Source organism: Podarcis vaucheri (assembly GCF_965113315.1).
Source record: "Podarcis vaucheri genome assembly, chromosome: 5".
Classification (NCBI taxonomy): domain Eukaryota; kingdom Metazoa; phylum Chordata; class Lepidosauria; order Squamata; family Lacertidae; genus Podarcis; species Podarcis vaucheri.
Window position 1 is genome coordinate 104,359,923 of NC_138763.1, and position 19,520 is coordinate 104,379,442.

At 47.2% G+C, this 19,520-nt stretch overlaps 1 protein-coding gene across 2 annotated transcripts in view; it reads right to left on the minus strand.

Annotated features, from left to right (window-relative positions):
- LRP6 (LDL receptor related protein 6) overlaps positions 1-4,651 on the minus strand; it is a 90,293-nt gene extending 85,642 nt beyond the window's left edge. The window contains exon 1 of one of the 2 annotated variants that reach the window (XM_082223043.1): positions 4,523-4,651. In XM_082223043.1, coding sequence (XP_082079169.1) covers positions 4,523-4,577 — 55 coding nt within the window. In that variant the 5' untranslated portion in view covers positions 4,578-4,651. The remainder of the gene's footprint in view (positions 1-4,522) is intronic. The other variant, XM_082223042.1, reaches the window with a different exon arrangement.
- Positions 4,652-19,520: the final 14,869 nt, after the last annotated feature.

The following is a 19,520-nucleotide window of genomic DNA, read 5'->3' on the forward strand; positions in this document are numbered from 1 at the left end:
GCTACCTTGGCTGTTCTTTCACAGACATTTTTACTTTTATTGCTGTTTCTGATTTTGCTGTTCTACTGATTTTGATTTTTAAGCTGATTGTTTTTAAATTTTGCCATTAGTTATCTCAGAACCTTTTAGTAAATAAAGTGAAATTGCAGTTCTACTTTAAATCACTGAATAGCAGTGACAGCTTGCACAGCAGACTTCTACTTGAGCAATGGAACATCCTCCCCAAGTTCCCTGTGAATTCTCATAAACTGCAGCAGATTTTGGGGTACACAGTGGGAGGAGAGGTTAAAGAAGTCCCATTACACAAGTGGAACTCTGTTCACACAGCACCAGATACAAACAAGTGTTCATACAGGATAAAAAGAAGGGGAGCTCTCTCAATCTGTCAACTCAATATTTGAAACCTTTAATTCCTGATGTTTTATGAGACATCCTTTGTTCTTTATTTTGTGCTTTTTTAAAATGGTAGAAGAAAGAAATAAAACTGGAGTGAAATGAGCATCCTCTGGCCCCTAGCTGGAAATCAAAACATTGCGTAAATACAATCAACGCCATTCCATTTTTATTTTTAAAAATGTTTGTTACAGTACCATAGCCTGAGAGTACCATAGCCAGAGAGTAATTTGTGCGAAATACATTTTAATGCCTTGTATCCCTGCTCCAGCATCCTAGCTGCACTGCTCATAGAAATAATGCCACACCTGCAAGCTCCTTTAATATCTGATAGTCTCTCGATGCGTGATCTGCATGAGCAGCACTTTTAAGAGGGGAGAAAAGGTGAAACCTACAAACTCTCCAGGGTCTGGTCATGATTTCTAGCTGTGAAACTTTCAGTATTTGGGTATTTCATTCAACTCCCCACTTATGCTTACAAGTAACAGCTCAAGAAGCCGCTACCTCAAGGAGACAGCAAAAGGTCTGGAATAAGAATGACCTAATTACTATAAATTTGCTGTGGGGCTTTGGGAGCAGTGTTAGAAACTCAGATATAGAAGCTAGGTGCCAAATGGCACCTTAAACTGGGGTTGCAGTTGCCAAAACAGAATGTTTAGTTGTCATTTTGGGGCAAGACGGATCTAGAATCTTATTTTTCAAATTATGGACTGATTGTGATCGATTATCAGTTAAACATCTGGCTAGTTCAGATGACAAGCGTGAGCTAGGTTAAGAACTTTAAGACCTTAACCTAAAAAAGTTACTTGATCAAGGGACAGTCCACATATATACAAGCCGATTCCTAAATCTTTTTCTTAATGGTCCATTCATAACATAAGAGTATTATTCACAACTGTGAGTAGGTCAGTGGGATGGGGTAAGTGAAGACAAGTGAAAACCATTAATAACCTTTTCACTGCTCCTGCTCAGGCTGCACAGAAGCAGCATTTTGGTTCCTGAAATTCACTGATGTGCAGATAAAATATAACTGATAGAATTTTACAGGATGTGGTATTAGCGTGTGAAAACAGTCCAGATCCAATGATCCCCAGGCATGCGCCTCCAGGTGGAGAGGTCAGGCCCCATCCTGGCACCCAGGCATCTCCACTTGGTCGCAAGTAACTTATAGCCAGGTGCAAAATGCACCTGGAGCCTACAGAATTTTGAACACTATTTAGGGGCATAATGGAAATTCCTTTTCAACATACCATCATAGGAAAATTGGAGCATTGATATTTTTAAAATAGTATCCAGTGTGAATGTGACACCTATATAGTACCACTCATGGGACAGGTAGGATTTGCTGTGTTTCTCTGTTACATATATTCAGCGGCAACTCAGGCTTTATTACTGGATAATGCAACAGCACTCACAGGCTCAGGAATAAGGTGGTTACAAAAATCTCAGTGAATTCCCAAATTAACAACTGATAGAAAGAATCCTACCCCCTGGGAACATTATCCTTATACACCTTTTATGTTCATATATATTACCCTGGCAGGTTTATAGCTGACCTTGTGTTTGTTTACATGCAAATTAATACCACTTAGTTCAATGAGACTTCCTTCCAAGTAATTATGCAAGGAATAACTAAGTTTGTGGACACCTTGAGAATTAACAGAATAAGCATTCATGGACTAGAGCCAACTTCATCCGATCGTTTGTAATGCACAAAGGCTTGTGCCACAAAATACATGCTAATCTCCAAAGTACCACAAGGCTATGGTGATTAACACAACTACCCACTCTGGAGTACAGAAAGCCCTAATGAACTCTGGAACTCACTAAAAAGGAAGCATACCTAGGATTGAGCTGTCAGTTTGTCTAGTAAAGAGCATTCCCACGTCTGGTATGTTTACCTAGGTGCCTTACATCAGGAAATATATTTTCCAAACGAAAAAAAGACTGTCTAAAAACTGTTTTTAGCCAATCTGGCAAATACAGTCCCAACAGATTGCTTATTTAATGGCAAAGTAATTACTGTTGCTTTTGAAAGCAATTTCCTATCTTGATTTTCATTGAAGTTAAAACTAGCAGCCCTAGCAGTACAGCAGAAAAAGGATGCAGCAATCCAGCATGAATATTTTATTATATTCCTAACACTCAGGGTGACCCCCTTCTATGATTCTGATTCTATTATTATTAATCCAAGATACGATCATCCGATTGCAGTCAATATACCTAGTTTTGATTGTAAGGTAAGCATATTAAATCCATATTTGATTATAAAGTAAGCCTCTTTAGAAACGTTTTTTCTACAATACATGAGGAAGTCTGTAGAAATTCTCATAAATATGGAAGTATAGCATAACATTTGGAGAAAAGAATAATTTGTGGCAAAATCCTGCTAATTTTTGTACTCTCAGTCAGGTTATTGATTATGGACAACACAGCAGAACTAGACTAAACTTTATGCATTAAAAAGTGAACTTAAACAATCATTTTTCCTTTGAAAATCAGAGAGCCATATAAATCAACTATCCTTCCTCAAAGGAATATTTGGTATTACATGCGCATATTATTTTCCTATGAAGATGCAATATGGTAAACAAATGCATAAAGCTTGAAGTTCAAGAATATACTTGCACATGGGTTTTTTGTTGTTTTTATCAAATGCCTTTCTAGTTCTCCCCTCCAATCCAGTTCAACTCCCCAAAATGTTCATCAAAGCAAGCAAATGCAGAGGAATTGTAAAAAATTGAGGCAGGATTCCTTTTCACACACAAATACAAGAAGCATTCTTCTACTTCCACTGCAGCAAAAAGAATAGTTGTGAGATGTCTGTGAACAAGTATTTCTTCTAAACAGTATGTGAAACAGCTTCAGCAAATCAGCTGTAGAGTATCTGAAGCTTTTGCTCACCACAATACAGGGAGATGAGGGAAGAGACAAAAAAGAAATAAAATACTGAATAAACTGACCAATATATCCTATTTTTATTTTATTTTCAGATACAAAAATATAAAAATCTATTCCAGTCTGGTCTCTGAAATGGAAATTAACATTTCCTGAAATATGGGGAGCCTTTTCATTTTGCCCAAAATGAACTCATACTAATTCATATGGCTGAAAATACTTTTAATATATGCAGACTTCACAGATGCAATAAAAAACCTGTTCTTTGCAGGAGACCTGAACATTTCATACCTTTTGCATAAAGGGATATTAATTGCATATTATTTCTGAGTATGCATGGTCATGATCAAGCTGTAAATTTCACTTGCTTTATTCATCAGAACTTATGTCCGAAAACAGGTGTGCTCAGGAGTCACTCAACTTTTCCAAACTGATTGCTGGCTAAATATTATCTCACAATTACAAGGAAGCAAACTCCATTAAACTTGGTGGATCAGACCACACAGTTGCTATCTAAAATGTGTTATTTGCCAGCGGTGCAATCCTATACAGTACATGTCTACACAGAAGTAAGCTCCATTAAGTTCAATAGGCCTCTCTCAGGTAATTGTGTACAGGATTGCCTTATTAATTACAGCTTCCAGCCTGATCCTAACTATGTTGACTGCTGTAAGTTCCACTCATTTCAACGTGGCTTACTCCCAAGTAACTATTTAGCTAGGATCGGAGACCTTGCTAAGGGAAAATCAACACTCCCAAACCAAGACTATCCAGTCCGCGATTCTAAACATGATTCATTGTAAAGAAGTCCCACCACTATCAATCAATAGCACCAGCAGACAGATGGCCACACATTTCTTGGAAATTAATTGAGACAATTTTCCGAAGATCTAATTCCCCCAAAACCACAAAATCTAATAAAGGCTGGTATGCTGTTCTTTTTTAAAAGACAGACTTAAAAGCAATCCTCCATGAAACTGAAGGAGAGAGAACTGTCTTCCGTGTGTTTGTGTGCACTGGCAAGCTCTCCCCTGTGCAAATCCCTCCATGTTCCAGGATTCGGGCAAGGAGCGAGCGAGCTGCGCCCCTTCCCGGGGCCTCGTCTGCAGGCCAGCCAGGCCTTGCCCTCCCCCGGAGATGCGCGCCGTGCACACAAGCACACGACACGCGGACGGGCCGGGGACCTTCCTTTCCCCGAAGCTCCTGGGCCGCGTCTGGGCCTCCGCCTCACCTCTCGCCAGGGAGCACAAGCCGCAGACCAGGAGGCTCCTCAGCACGGCGCCCATCTTCTCTCCTCGGGCCCTCACCGGCGGCAGCGGGGAGGCGGAGGAGGCGGCGGCGGGAGCAGCGGGGGCGGCGAGCGGGGGCAGCAGCACCTCGGCCGCCCTCTCATACTTTCGGGGTGCGGGGGGGGGGAGGCGGGCAGGAAGCGAGGGAGCCGCACAAAAGGAACCGCCGCCCCCAACCTGGCCCTCTTTGTTTCTCTTAAAGGGCCGCTTGGCCCTCGGCCCCCGGCCCCGGCCAGGAGGGGCAGAGCGGCGGCGGGGGGAAGCCCTCGTCCTCCATGCCCTCGGGCCGCGCTCCTTCCTCCTCAGGCAGCCTCCTCCTCCTCCTCCTCCTCGGGAAGCCCAGAGAAAGGAGAGGCGCAGCAGCACAGATGCCCCTTCTCGGCCGCCGCCGCCGCCGCCTCCTGGCTCCCCGGTGCAAAGCCAGGGAAGATCCCTCCTCCTCCTCCTCCACCTTCGGCAACTCTGGAGCGCCTCACACCTGGGCCCGCGAAGAGCCCCCCTGCCCGGCGCCCCTGGCCCCCTTCTCTGGGAAGAGACGCCCCCAAGGCCGCCCCGCGAAGCTGCCCCGGGAAAGGGGGCGACGCGGCAGCCGCATTCCTCAGGGACTCCTTCGCCGCCTCGCTCGCTCGCTCGCTCGCTCTCGCTGCGAAGCAGGGAATCAGGTCCTGCGCTGCAGAATCTCGCGCTCTGGACCGGAGGAATGCCGGAACTACTTTCGGGGACACGGGCTGCGCGGCGAGAGCGGCACAAAGAGCGGCGGAGGAGGAGGAGGAGGAGGAGGCGGAGGCTTCCCTCTCTCTCGCTCTCTCTCTCTCTCTCTCTCTCTCAGGCTCCAACCTGGCCAGCCACGCAGGCGGCTTCCATAACTGGACGGAAAAAGGACGCGCCGAGGGGGGCCCAACACGGGGGGGGGTGGTCGTGTGTGCATGACGTCACACACGCCCCCCCGCCGGGCAAGGCCTCCCTGCGAGGGGCGCCCGAGCGCCTGCCCCCCCCGGCCCCCTCAGTCTCGGAGGGCGCAGCGCCCCGTTTCGAAATGGGGAGGGGGCTGGAGCCGCTCACCTGGCAGGGTTGCTTTCAAGGAGAGTACTGCGCAGGTAACCCTAACGGGAGAAGCAGCCTTGGCATCAGCTTTACCCAAACTCAAGCAAGGCTGCTCTGCTCTCAGGCTTAAACCACGACCAGCACCTCCCTCCTTCGGACATTAAGACAATAATATTGGCTTATCTTTAAGAGGATCCGTGTAAGGATTACTGCATATATGCATATGAATCTTGAACAGTACTGAAAATGCTATATAAATGGTAAACATGCAATCTACAGAATTTCCCTGTTCTGTACAGCTGTCCTCTTTTGGGTTTTAATGGATGGGATAAGATATATTAATTGCAACTTATCCCTCCAGGTTCCAAGGCGTGGGTTGCACACAGTTTTGAAATCCCATCCTTGGGAGCAAAATTAAAAGCATAGGATTTAGGCTGTAAAACCTTGTTTTGAGCAAGTCTAGCTATGAAATAAGCTAGCTCTCCCTTTCTTACTTCACTTAACAAAGAATCAAGCAACAACTTGATAAATAAATTAAAAAATATATAATTTACTTGCTTATAACCGTGCATTGGTTCACAGCAGCAGCAGTAAAAACTATGCAAGCAAAATACTTATACTTTGCAGTATATCACCCTATAACCAGCTTCAGGCATGTGTTTAAAGTGGAGCAAGTAGAGGCATGTCTGCATCCACTGCTGGATGCAGAGAGGAGAGGAACAGGGTGGTACCTCGGGTTAAGAACGCTCTGGTTTAAGAATGATTTGGTTTACAAACTCCACAAAACCGGAAATAGTGTCTTGGTTTGAGTATTATGGCAACTCTGTGGGCCTTACCTGAGCCATTGCTGACTGAAGAGGGGGTCGCTAAGGAGTTTGCTTCCTTTGGGTGGGTTGTGTACTTCTTGTAGGAAGGCAATGTGTGGTTTCATGGTGTTTACATATGAGGTGATGCATTTTCTTTTGATAGGGTTTCCCAACCCCCACATTTAATGTAATTGCTTTTAAGCTAGCCATTTTGCTTATCTACTTTATAGGATGATTCCCTGCCAACTCGTCTGGGTTGCCCTGTGGACAAACGTCGGCTCCCTCGGCCAGTAAAGTGAGGTGAGCGCCGCAATCCCAGAGTCATCCGTGACTGGACTTAACTGTCAGGAGTCCTTGACCTTTAAAGGACCACCGCGGGGGGCATTACTATTGAAAGTGGGTGGGGAGGTTTATGTAGGTAGGTATGTGATTTATTATTATTATTATTATTATTATTATTATTATTATTATTATTATTTGGGGGAGAAAAGAGAGGAGAGGGGGGATGGAGGGGGGAATTTATTATTATTATTATTATATATACCCCACCCTCCCCAGCCAAGGCTGGGCTCAGGGCAGCTAACAAGCAATAATAAAAACAAGTTGAATGAATACAACTTAAAAACAAGATTAAAATACAACAAATACAAAAAATACAAATATTAAAATGCAGCCTCATCACAGGAGGAGAAAGGAAAAAGAAAGGGGGAGTGAATCAGATTGGCTCCAAGCCAAAGGCCAGGCGGAACAACTCTGTCTTACAGGCCCTGCGGAAAGAAGTCAGATCCTACAGAGCCCTGGGCTCATGAGGCAGAGCGTTCCACCAGGCCGGAGCCAGTGTTGAAAAGGCCCTGGCTCTGGTTGAAGCTAATCTTAACTTCCTTAGGGCCTGGGACCACTAGGGTGTTGCTATTTATGGACCTTGAGGCTCTCCGTGGGGCATACAAGGAGAGGCGTTCCCATAGGTACGAGGGTCCTAGGCCGTGAAGGGCTTTAAAGGTCAAAACCAGCACCTTAAATCTGACCCTCTACTCCACCGGGAGCCAGTGCAGCTGGAAAAGCACTGGGTGAATATGGTCCCATGGCAGACTCCATGAAGAGCCTCGCTGCTGCATTCTGCACCCGCTGGAGCTTCTGGGAACAGCTTTAAGGGTGGCCCCGTGTAGAATAAATTATAGTAGTCAAGCCTGGAGGTGACAGTCGCATGGATCACTGTGGCCAGGTCAGGGCGGGAAAGGTAAGGGACCAACTGCTTGATGCGGCGAAGGTGGAAAAATGTCGCCTTGGCTGTTGCTGTAACCTGCGCCTCCATGGAAAGGGAGGCGTCAAGGATTACACCCAAACTCTAAACGGAAGGCAATGGCACTAATTGGGCCCCTGCAAGAGAAGGGAGTTGGTCCCTCATCCCCATGCCATCCCGACCAAGCCATAGGACCTTTGTCTTCGAAGGATTTAGTTTCAATCGGCTCCCACGAAACAATCCAGCCACAGCTTCCAAGCATCTGATCAGTGTGTCCGGGGCCGAGTCCGTGTGGCCAACCATCAGCAGATAGAGCTGAGTGTCATCAGCATATTGGTGACAGCCCAGCCCAAAGCTCCAGATAATCTGGGCAAGGGGGCGCATAAAGATGTTAAAAAGCATCGGGGAGAAGATTGCGCCCTGCGGCACTCCACACACCAAGGTGTGGCGCGACAACATCTCCCTCCCTAGTGCCACCCTCTGTCCCCGACCAGAGATAAAAGAGCACAGCCATTTATGGGCTATGCCGTGTATCCCCATGTTGGTGAGGCGGTGGTCCAGAAGATCATGATCAACCATGTCAAAGGCTGCTGACAAATCTAAAAGGATCACCAGTCCTGACCAGCCTCGATCCAGTTGTCTACGGAGATCATCTGTTAGGGCAACCAGAGCCGTGCCGGTCCCAAAACCAGGACGGAAACCGGACTGAAATGGATCTAAAGCCGATGTTTCCTCCAGAAACCTACCAAGTTGTTCAGCTACCGCTCTCTCAATTACCTTACCCAGATATGGAAGATTTGAAACTGGGCGGTAATTTAAGAGAAGAAAGAAGGAGAGAACCAAAAAAACAAAAGGTAACACTCCCCCCCCCAAAGGAAGAAGTATATTTATATCAAATGATAAAAGTAAGAAATAAAAAAGATATTTAAAAACCCCTATGAGAGGAAAAGATAATATAATTTTTGTGTGTGTGTATTCTCTTTAAAGAGAAAAAGTAAGCGGGGAGGAAAGAGAGAGAGAGGAAGGGAAAATAACAAAAATGTGGAATAAAAAGCTTTTTTGTTTGTTTTTTAAGAAAAGATTATGATAGTTGTCAGGGATCTGCTTGCAGGGGAGGGGGGAGAGACAGAAACGTACAGAGAGCCTCCTCCTCCGTTGAGCAGCTGCACTTCGTCAGAGTCTGAGAAGGGGGAGCTTTCAGGAGACACGGAAGACAAGAGAAAGGGGAGCCAAAACACTGCTACCAGGGAAGGGAATGTGCAGCTTCTGTTGCATAGCTTTCCACATAAGGAAAAGAGGCGGAGAGGGGATTTTCCCGGGTTTCTATGCTGGAGGGGAAATAGGAAGAAGGCACTTCCGGAATCTGCTAGCAATTAAGGTAGACATGGTTTTGAAGCTTCTACACTGTACATAAGTTTTGCACTCAATAAAATCTGAAAAGACAGGCTGGAGTCCTGGCTGTTATCCTCGTGAGCAACCACTCTCCCACCTTACAGCATTCCGGAAGTCTTTGAAGGTTGCTTGCGAGGGAGAAAGACAGCTCCGTGATGGATGAGTAGGCGAGATGCCAGGTCGCAGCTCTAAGAAAGAAAAATGAAGAGCTGGAAGGGCACGTTCAGGAGCTGAGAATCCGGCTGGAGGAACGCAGGACTCAGGACCAGGAGGACAGAACCATTCCAGTGGGGAGAAAGGTACCGTCCCTGGTTAGCAAGTTTAGTGGCAACCTCCAGGAGTATTTGGCCTTTAAGATAGCATGCCCTGGATTTGCAGAGAAGAGAATTTGGCAGCGATGCAGCAAGAGTCGCCTTTGTCGTCAATCACTTAGAAGGGGCTGCTAGAGAATGGCCACCGATTGCCACCGATAATGATGCCCTCCGGGACTTGGGGAAGTTTTGTGAGGCTGTGGATGCCATGTTTACTAGTGATGTCCTGAGTGATGTTACTCAATAGCAATTACTGACTCTGAAACAAGGGGGTTTGACTGTCCGCAGTTACTGGTTGCAATTTGTGATGCTTGTGCACAAGCTGGGCTGGGACGTGAGCACTGTTACCCATGCAGGCTCTCTTTAAGGCAGGATTAAATTCAGACGTGAAAGATAAGCTTGCAAGGGGTTCCAGACCCAGGAATATTGATGAACTTACTAAGTCTGCCTTGGCCATCGGTATGCGTCAGGAAGCCCATGTGCTGGAGAGCAGAGGGGAGGGTTTCCATGGCAACCCCATGCCTGAGATGCCAGCCGGGATTTCTCAAGGTCGTGCTCAGCCAGAGCCTATGGAAATCGAAGCAGCCCACGCCCGGGAGCATTCAAAAGTTGAGGAAAAGGAGTGGAAAACAACCAAGAAGTGTTTCCTTTGCCAAAGGCCAGGGCACTTTGCCAGGGTTTGTCCGCAGTGTCAAGGCTGGCAAGGGATAGTAGGGGCCATCCCACAGGAGGAGGAGGAAGGGGCCAAGTGACACGGAAATGGGAAAGCCTGGCTGGTGGGAAACCGGGGCAATAGCCAGGCAGGAGCAACAGGGAAGAGCCCCAACCAGATCCCCCCAAAGCAGGCATAGTGGTCGGGGTGTTGCTGGAGCTCCTCAATGGCCATGCAATGGAGGTCCATGCGTTAATTGATTTGGGAGCAAGTGCGAACTTTTTTAGCAGGGACTTTGCTGCGCAGCACCAGCTGCACCTGCTGCCGCTTGACTTTCCCCTGCAAATTACTACGATTGATGGGAGGGAGTTACTGGGGGAGGAGTCACACTTTAGACCCCTCCCATGAGAATGTGGATCTCCACGCACTCCAAGTCCATCACCTTTCACATGGCCACATTGGCAGGGCCACCCATTATACTGGGGATGAGTTGGTTGGTGTTGCATGACCCAGTGGTGTCGTGGCGCCAGCGGTCACTGACCTTCGGGTCGACCCACTGCCTAGAGCACTGTCTGGGAGGAGGGGAACCAAGGGAAAGGAAGGCCCAGGTGGCGACGGTATGTCTGGGGGAGAAGGGCAATATCCCTCTGTGATACGTGGACTTTGAGGAGGTGTTCAGCGAGAGGGAGGCTGACACGTTACCGCCTCATCGGCCATACGATTGCCAAATCAATTTGGTTTCAGGGGCCAAGCAGGTAAGCTGTACTCAATGTCCGTCCAAGAAATACAGGATTTGAATTAGTTTTTCGACAAAAACTTGAGAAGAGATTTTATCAGGGAGTCTTAAGGCAGTTGGAGGGAGTCCCGTGTTCTTTGTGGACAAGATGTTTTCCCTTGAGCAGTTAAAGGCACACACCTTCTCCCCCACTTTGTGTTTACTGACTATAATCTGGTGGGACCCTGCTAAGCGTGAACAAGCCCAGGACTTCATGTGCCAGATGCAGCCCTTTCAAGCTATAGCTGTTATTGGAGGTGGGGCAGAGCTAAGAGGGGCAGTCACAGGCAGTGCGTACGTATAAAATGTGGGAGTAGGATGGGATTCGTTGGTGCTTAGGACCTGGCCTTAGAGCTGACACCGTTGGGGCAACCACTGCTGAGGACCAGCCACCATCAATTACAACTGGACTGCCTGGGAGATTTGGGCACCCTTGGATTGGTGGGCCCTCCTCCTCTGCATGTGTGCCTGCCCAGATGCAGGGGGGGGGGTCAGAGCCACTGCTGCTCCGTACAGCTCTGCTGTGGCTTGTTCACATGCCTCCCTGCCAAAGCATCTGCCACTGCAAATTGCTTGCTTACTTACCTCCGCTTGCTTGCTTGCTTCCTCCTTCTTCTAGGTGATAGTGATGAATTTGCTTTCTGAGCCCAGTTGCCACTGCCCAAAGGGAGGGAGCCACTGAGCAAGTGGAGTTCACAGCAGGAAGAGCATCCCTCCCAAACCCAGAAGTGTCCCTGTCTAGTTTTGATGGGGTGCCGTTTTGGGGCCAAAAATATTCCATTGGTTTTCTGGCTGAATATTTTTAGCTGAGGCGCTCCAGTGCTTTATAAAAATAGGTGGGGCAATAAAGTAGACAGGCTTGTGGCCAATCCAGTTACTCATTCATCAGATCACTTACCATATATGCACCTCTCACAGCAAAAGTCAACAGTAGACTCTATGTGACCACATGCAGGCACACCTCATTTTATTATACTTTGCTTTATTGCACTTCACAGATATTGCTCCTTACAGCTGCAGGCAGCCTGGCCACTTCCAGGGGAAGGAAGCCCCCCCCCCACTGCCCCTCTTCAGGCCATGGGAGTGGAGCTGGCTAGGGCTAGAGCTAGGTTTCCCCCCTCCCGACCCTGCAGCCAGGTGGGGCCTGGCTAAATAGACTACAGTATAAACATAACTTTTATATGCCCTGGGAAACAAAACCAACAAAGTGTAACTTGTTTTATTGCAGTGGTCTGGAACCAAATTCCCAATATCTCTGAGATAGGCCTGTATCAATTTGTACTTGCTGACCTGCCTCTGTCACACTCTCAAGCCCTTGGGAAGTAAGAAGCAACCAAAACATTCTGGTGAAGTGGAAAGTGGCTAGGAAAGAATTCTTGCTGTTCTGGTCCAGTGCAGTGTGCTTCAGTTTCCCCAGATATGGGTGATGAGGAGTTCCTGGATCTGAAATGAACTGATATGCTGACCCAAAGTCAAAGACCTACTTCAGTTGGCACTTAGAGCAGATTTGCTTCTTGTTGACATGTGTGTTAGTTTACTGCCTGCAGACTGAAATGTGCGGTTGTTGAGGAACTGTTCCAAGCAGAGTGTGTGCAGTGTTTGAGGAGCAGGGGCAGCCAAACCGCTCAAGTCCCTGTGAGCGAATGGGCTCTGCTGTGGTCTCCAGAGGCTGCACTCCTGAAGGCCAGCCTAGGCGGGGCAGAGGCACCTACAGTTGTCCATCTGCCTGCCCTTTCTGTGCCTAAAGCAAAGCGTCTAAAGGGGATGTTTCAGGCACTTTTCTCCCAGCCCAGCTGGGAGCAGATCAGAACCCTAGGCAAGCAGTATTGCCTGTTACCATTGCATGAGGGGAAGAGAGAGGCTTCCTCTTGCTAGTCCCCCATTGTAGGTTCCTGCACAATCAGCAAGTGCAGTACAGCTCTTTCCCTTACACAGTGGTAGTTGCATGTACAGTCAAACCTCGGCTCCTGAACACCTCTCTTTTGGAACATTTCAACTCCCGAACGTCAAAAACCCAAAAGTAAATGCTCCAGTTTTCGAAAGTTTTTCAGAAGCCGATAGTAGTAATGGGGGACTTCAATTACCCGGATATTTGTTGGACGTCAAACTCAGCCAAGAGCATAAGGTCAAACAGATTCCTCACTGGCCTTGCAGACAACTTCATTGTCCAGAAAGTGGGAGAAGCAACAAGAGGAACAGCCATTTTAGACCTGGTCCTAACCAATGTTGATGACCTGGTTAGTGGGGTAGATGTGGAAGGATCATTAGGCGCGAGTGATCATGCTCTTCTGAAGTTTACTATACAGCGGACAGTAGCAGCCAAGCATACTAGGACTCAATTTCTTGACTTTAAGAAAGCCGACTTCATAAAACTTAGGGAAGTGCTGGGTGAGATCCCATGGACAGCAATACTAAAAGGAAAGGGAGTTCATGATGGCTGGGAGTTTGTTAAGACGGAGATAGTAAAAGCACAACGTCAGGCAATACCAATGAGACGAAAACATGGAAGGTGCCTAAAGAAACCAGGGTGGCTATCTAAAGAACTTTTAACTGAATTAAGATTAAAAAAGGATGTGTACAAAAAATGGAAAAGGGGGGAAACCACCAAAGAGGAATTCAAACAAATAGCCAGCACGTGTAGACACAAAGTCAGAAAAGCTAAAGCACAGAATGAACTCAGGCTTGCTAGAGAGGTTAAAAGCAACAAAAAAGGCTTTTATGGGTATGTTCGTAGCAAAAGGAAGAACAAAGAAACAATGGGGTCACTCAGAGGAGAAGATGGTGAAATGCAAACAGGGGACACAGAAAGGGCTGAACTACTCAATGCCTTCTTTGCCTCAGTCTTCTCCGATAAAGAAGACAATGCCCGACCTGAAGAATTTGAAGCAAATGATTCAGCAAAGGAAACACAGCCCAGAATAACTAAGGAGATAGTACAAGAATATTTGGCTAGATTAAATGTATTCAAGTCTCCAGGGCCAGATGAACTGCATCCAAGAGTATTAAAAGAACTGGCAGATGTGATCTCAGAACCACTGGCAGTCATCTTTGAGAATTCCTGGAGAACAGGCGAAGTCCCGGCAGACTGGAGGAGGGCAAATGTTGTTCCTATTTTCAAAAAGGGGAAAAGAGAGGACCCAAATAATTACCGCCCAGTCAGTCTGACATCAATAGCAGGGAAGATTCTGGAGCAGATCATTAAGCAAACAGTCTGTGAGCACCTAGAAAGGAATGCTGTGATCACCAATAGTCAGCATGGATTTCTGAAAAATAAGTCATGTCAGACTAACCTGATCTCGTTTTTTGACAGAATTACAAGCCTGGTAGATGAAGGGAACGCAGTGGATGTAGCCTACCTTGATTTCAGCAAAGCATTTGACAAGGTGCCCCATGATATTCTTGTAAAGAAGCTGGTAAAATGCGGTCTTGACTATGCTACCACTCAGTGGATTTGTAACTGGCTGACTGACCGAACCCAAAGGGTGCTCATCAATGGTTTCTCTTCATCCTGGAGAAGAGTGACTAGTGGGGTGCCACAGGGTTCTGTCTTGGGCCCGGTCTTATTCAACATCTTTATCAACGACTTGGATGATGGACTCAAGGGCATCCTGATCAAATTTGCAGATGACACCAAACTGGGAGGGGTGGCTAACACCCCAGAGGACAGGATCACACTTCAAAACGACCTTGACAGATTAGAGAACTGGGCAAAAACAAACAAGATGAATTTTAACAGGGAGAAATGTAAAGTATTGCACTTGGGCAAAAAAAATGAGAGGCACAAATACAAGATGGGTGACACCTGGCTTGAGAGCAGTACATGTGAAAAGGATCTAGGAGTCTTGGTTGACCACAAACTTGACATGAGCCAACAGTGTGACGCGGCAGCTAAAAAAGCCAATGCAATTCTGGGCTGCATCAATAGGAGTATAGCATCTAGATCAAGGGAAGTAATAGTGCCACTGTATTCTGCTCTGGTCAGACCACACCTGGAGTACTGTGTCCAGTTCTGGGCACCACAATTCAAGAAGGACACTGACAAACTGGAACGTGTCCAGAAGAGGGCAACCAAAATGGTCAAAGGCCTGGAAACGATGCCTTATGAGGAACGGCTAAGGGAGCTGGGCATGTTTAGCCTGGAGAAGAGGAGGTTAAGGGGTGATATGATAGCCATGTTCAAATATATAAAAGGATGTCACATAGAGGAGGGAGAAAGGTTGTTTTCTACTGCTCCAGAGAAGCGGACACGGAGCAATGGATCCAAACTACAAGAAAGAAGATTCCACCTAAACATTAGGAAGAACTTCCTGACAGTAAGAGCTGTTCGACAGTGGAATTTGCTGCCAAGGAGTGTGGTGGAGTCTCCTTCTTTGGGGGTCTTTAAGCAGAGGCTTGACAACCATATGTCAGGAGTGCTCTGATGGTGTTTCCTGCTTGGCAGGGGGTTGGACTCGATGGCCCTTGTGGTCTCTTCCAACTCTATGATTCTATGATTCTATGATTCTATGATTCTAAGAGGGGGATGAAAGAACGCCGCCTAGTAGTTGATTTCAGAATGATCAATTCATTGACGGAACCCGTAGCCTTCCCCATGCCGAGAATTGATGACATTTTGGCAAGAGTCCGAAGGGGAAGGGTTTTCACCAAGCTGGACCTCAGAGGGGTGTACAATCTCATCAGGGTGTGAAGGGGGCCAAATGGAAAACAACCATGTTTACCCCCCTTGGAGTATTTGAATATCTCGTAATGCCTTTCGGATTACAAAGCGAAAGCCCATGTTTCCAGGCGTTCATGCACCACGTGCTGGGCCCGCTACTGTACCGTAACTGCACTTGCTTCTTGGACGACATCTTGATATTCTCAGAGAACGAAGAGCAGCACGTGAAGGATGTGTGCCAGGTGTTGGGGAAGCTAAAGGAGCATCGCTTGTGGGTGAAGCTGGAGAAATGCCAGTTCCACGCTCAGGAGGTTGAGTTCCTGGGGTACCAGCTGTCGGACCGAGGTCTGGCCACGGATCCGGAGAAGGTGAAAGCATTGTTAGACTGGGAAAGCCCCAAGACAAAGAAGGTTGTGCAGCGGTACCTGGGCTTCAGCAACTTCTACAGAAAGTTTATCAAGAACTTTGCTCATTTGACAGCGCCTATAACTGATTGCCTCAATGGGAAGAAGAAGTTTGTGGACTGAGGAGGCACAAAGGGGATTTGAGAAACTGAAGAAGGTTTTTGCATCAGAGGGGCAGTTATTGTACATGAACCCCAACAAACCGTTGTGAGTGGAAACTGATGCCTCAGATTGGGCCATCGGAGCGGTCCTGTTGCAGCAAGATGCGGGGGGGGGGGGAGATTGGAGGCCATGCGCCTTTTTCTCCAGGAAACTGAACAAATTGGAGCAAAACTACAGTATCTATGACAAAGAATTGCTGGCTATTTTTGCAGCTTTTAAGCAGTGGAGGCACTTCCTGATTAGCGCAAAGCATCAGATACAGGTGTGCACAGATCACAAGAACCTGGAGTACTGGTGGATCACGCGCGTGTTGTGCCAAAGGCAAATATGCTGGGTGGATTTTTTTGCCCAGCTTTAACTTTAGGATCCAGTACGTCCCGGGAGAGCAGAACATGACAGCGGATGCACTATCTCGCAAACTGTAGTACTGGGAGGAAGAGAGACCTCCCGTGGCCAGGCTCATGTTCCCAGAGGACAAATGGACTTGTGGAGGGGCACTGGCAGAGGAAGCTGAACTAATGCAACTGACCAGACATGATGCCTTTGCTCAGAGGAAGCTGAGCAAACTCAAGGAGGGAGTGGGAGCAGAGGGGGGCTTTGAGGAGAAAGGGGGGCTGTTGTTCTACTGGGGGGCACTGTATGTGCTGGGAGAGTCCCTAAGGGCCAAAGGTCTCAAACAGCTCCATGACAACCCTACTGCAGGGCATTTTGGGCAACACAAGACCATGCTGTTGTTTATGAGCGACTTTTGGTGGCCCAAAGTGAGGGAGGACATGCGGGAATATGTGTGAGGTTGTGACACATGTCAGAGGGCGAAAGGAGAGAGGGCGGCTCCGGCTGGGTTACTAGAACCTTTGCCCACACCCAGGAGGCCATGGGAGGTGGTGTCCATAGACTTTATAACGGACCTGCCCACATCCAGAGGTAAGATGGCAGTCATAGTCATGGTGGATCTGTTGACCAAGATGTGTCACTTTGTGGCATGTTTCCATGCAGTGACAGTGGAGGAGACCGCCAAGATGTTCATGGAGCACATTGAAGTGAGCTTCTCAACAGCGAGGCACCCCGAAACCAATGGACAAGCCGAGAGAGCAAATGCCATTTTGCTCTGTGTCAGTCAGAGACAGAATGATTGGGTGGAGAGGTTAGCACTGGCAGAATTCACCTACAACAACACTGGAAACGTGTCCATAGGGATGAGTCCCTTTCTTGCCAATTATGGATGTCACCTCAGGGCTTTTCCGGGGGGGGAGAGACGTGGAGTGTGCCGGCCGCAGAACAATTTGCGGAAGAGATGGAGGCCATACACCTGTTACGCAAAAGGAGCAATGCGGCAGCGAGCTGCAGCTGGCTGGAAAGCAAAACTTGATGGGAATGTTAGGACTGTACCGTGGGAAGAAAGGGACAGTCTATTCACTGTGCTGAGCACCGGAATTAGTTCAGAGTGTAATTTGACCTGTACAGGAAGTACACGAGGTGGAGTTTGTCTCTCTGCTGTTGGAGTTTGAAGAGAGCAGACGCGTTTCTCTGTAATGCTGCAAAGACAGAAATAAAGGCATGTAAATACATTTCTGTCTATCTCTTTCCCCTCCCTGGGGGGAGCAGGGAGCAGGGAAGAGTGGTGTGTCCCTTCTCACGCTGAGGAGGATCGCCGATCGCGACCTAGCCTGTATCCTGCCGGGAAACGCAGACAGGGAGGTCAACAAGGAGATCAAGCCGGGTGCCTGGAGAGTGGCCAGTTTCTCCTGATAAGGCTTGAATTTCCAACAACACCAACAGCTCAAATTGAACCTGGAGAGGGCCAAAGAGGTGTGCAGAGGCAGACAAGCATCAAAGACCGGGGGAGGTAATCCAGGTGGGGGATAAGGCGTGGTTGTCAATTTAGGGGCTGCCCTAGAGGGGAAGGTGCAAGAAGATGAAGCCTAGGAGGATGGGGCCCTTTGAGATCATCCAACAGGTCAATCCCATGGCGTTTAAGTTGAAGCTGCTGGACAACATGAGGATCCACCTAGTCTTCCACTGGTCACTGTTGTTGCCTTACAGGGAGGGGGCGGCTGCCCGGGGAGGGGGCAGGTGATGCCCACCATGCCAGACGTAGTGGAGAGGGAGAAATGCAATGGAGGTCATGGAGATACTGGGCTCCAGGTGGAACGGGCAGCAACTAGAGTATCTAGTTGCCTGGGAGGGGGCACCCAGCTCGGACAATGCTTGGATTCTGGAGGGTTGTATCACAGAGGAGTTTCTAGTGGAGGAGTTCCATGCCCTCTTGCCAGACACGCCGAAACCCCCGGGGAGGTTCTTTAGGGAAGTGTTTGGTTCAACAGAGGAGGAGGGGGATTTCGAAAGCTTCCCACCCTCAGAAAGGGACGAATGGGCACCTGAGGAGATCGCTGAAAGCTTTGATGCAGAAGAACACCCCAAGGATTACCCCAAGCTAATGGGGCTGTGGGAGGGCTGGGAGGCGGTTTTTGAGGACATAGAAGAGTACAACGGTGCCTTCCTAGGATTCTCTCACTCTCCTCGTGAGGCCAGTGAAGGAGACATGGTTTTGAAGCTTCTACACTGCACATATGTTTTGCACTCAATAAAATCTGAAAAGACAGGCTGGAGTCCTGGCTGTTATCTTTGTGAGCAACCACTCTCCCACCTTACAATAGTAATGGGAGGGCAGGGGGAGGGAGGACTCCCCCCTTAAAAAATAAAAATAGAAAAAGAAAGGAATCAGGTTTTTATTTCTATTTTCTTTATTTTTCCTATTTAATTTTTAAAAATGAGCAATAAAAAATAAATAGGAAGTCAGGGCTGAAGCAGCGATCTCAGGAAGTGGCCTGTGTTGGTTTAGGGCTCCCTTCTGGGCACTACCCTTTTGATTCTTAAGAGTTAGGGGAAAATGGAGGTTAGAAATTTGGGGAAGGGAAAGGGGAAAGATTTTTTTAAAAAATATTTTTGAAAAATTAAGGAAAAGGAATTAAAATAATAAAAAGAAGACTAAGATTAAATAATAATAATAGATTTTTTTTAAATTAAGAAAAATATATGAATGCATTTAAAATATTATATAAAAATTATATAAAACCCAACAATTTCACTAAAAAATTACACTCTGGATGATAAATCCAATGTTAAATGTTATCAGCAGTCCATATGCAGTCTCACAGTTATCATTACAATGGTCCAGGTTTTGACGTGAGGACACTGTTTTTTAAAGGACGTGAGGACACTGTTTTTTAAAGGACGTGAGGACACTGTTTTATAAGTTTCCCACTCCTTTCTGAAATTTTGGTTTGGCTGTCTCCTAATTGTCTCTGTCATTTTTGCCAATTTGAGATATTCAAATAATTTATCCTGACATTCATCTTTTGTTGGTACTAATTCTCCTTTCCATTTTCTGGCAATTAATATTCTTGCTGCTGTTGTAGCATATAAGAATATTCTCCTTTTTTCATTTGGAATATCTAAAATGCCCAAGAGAAAGGCTTCTGGTTTCTTACAAAGGT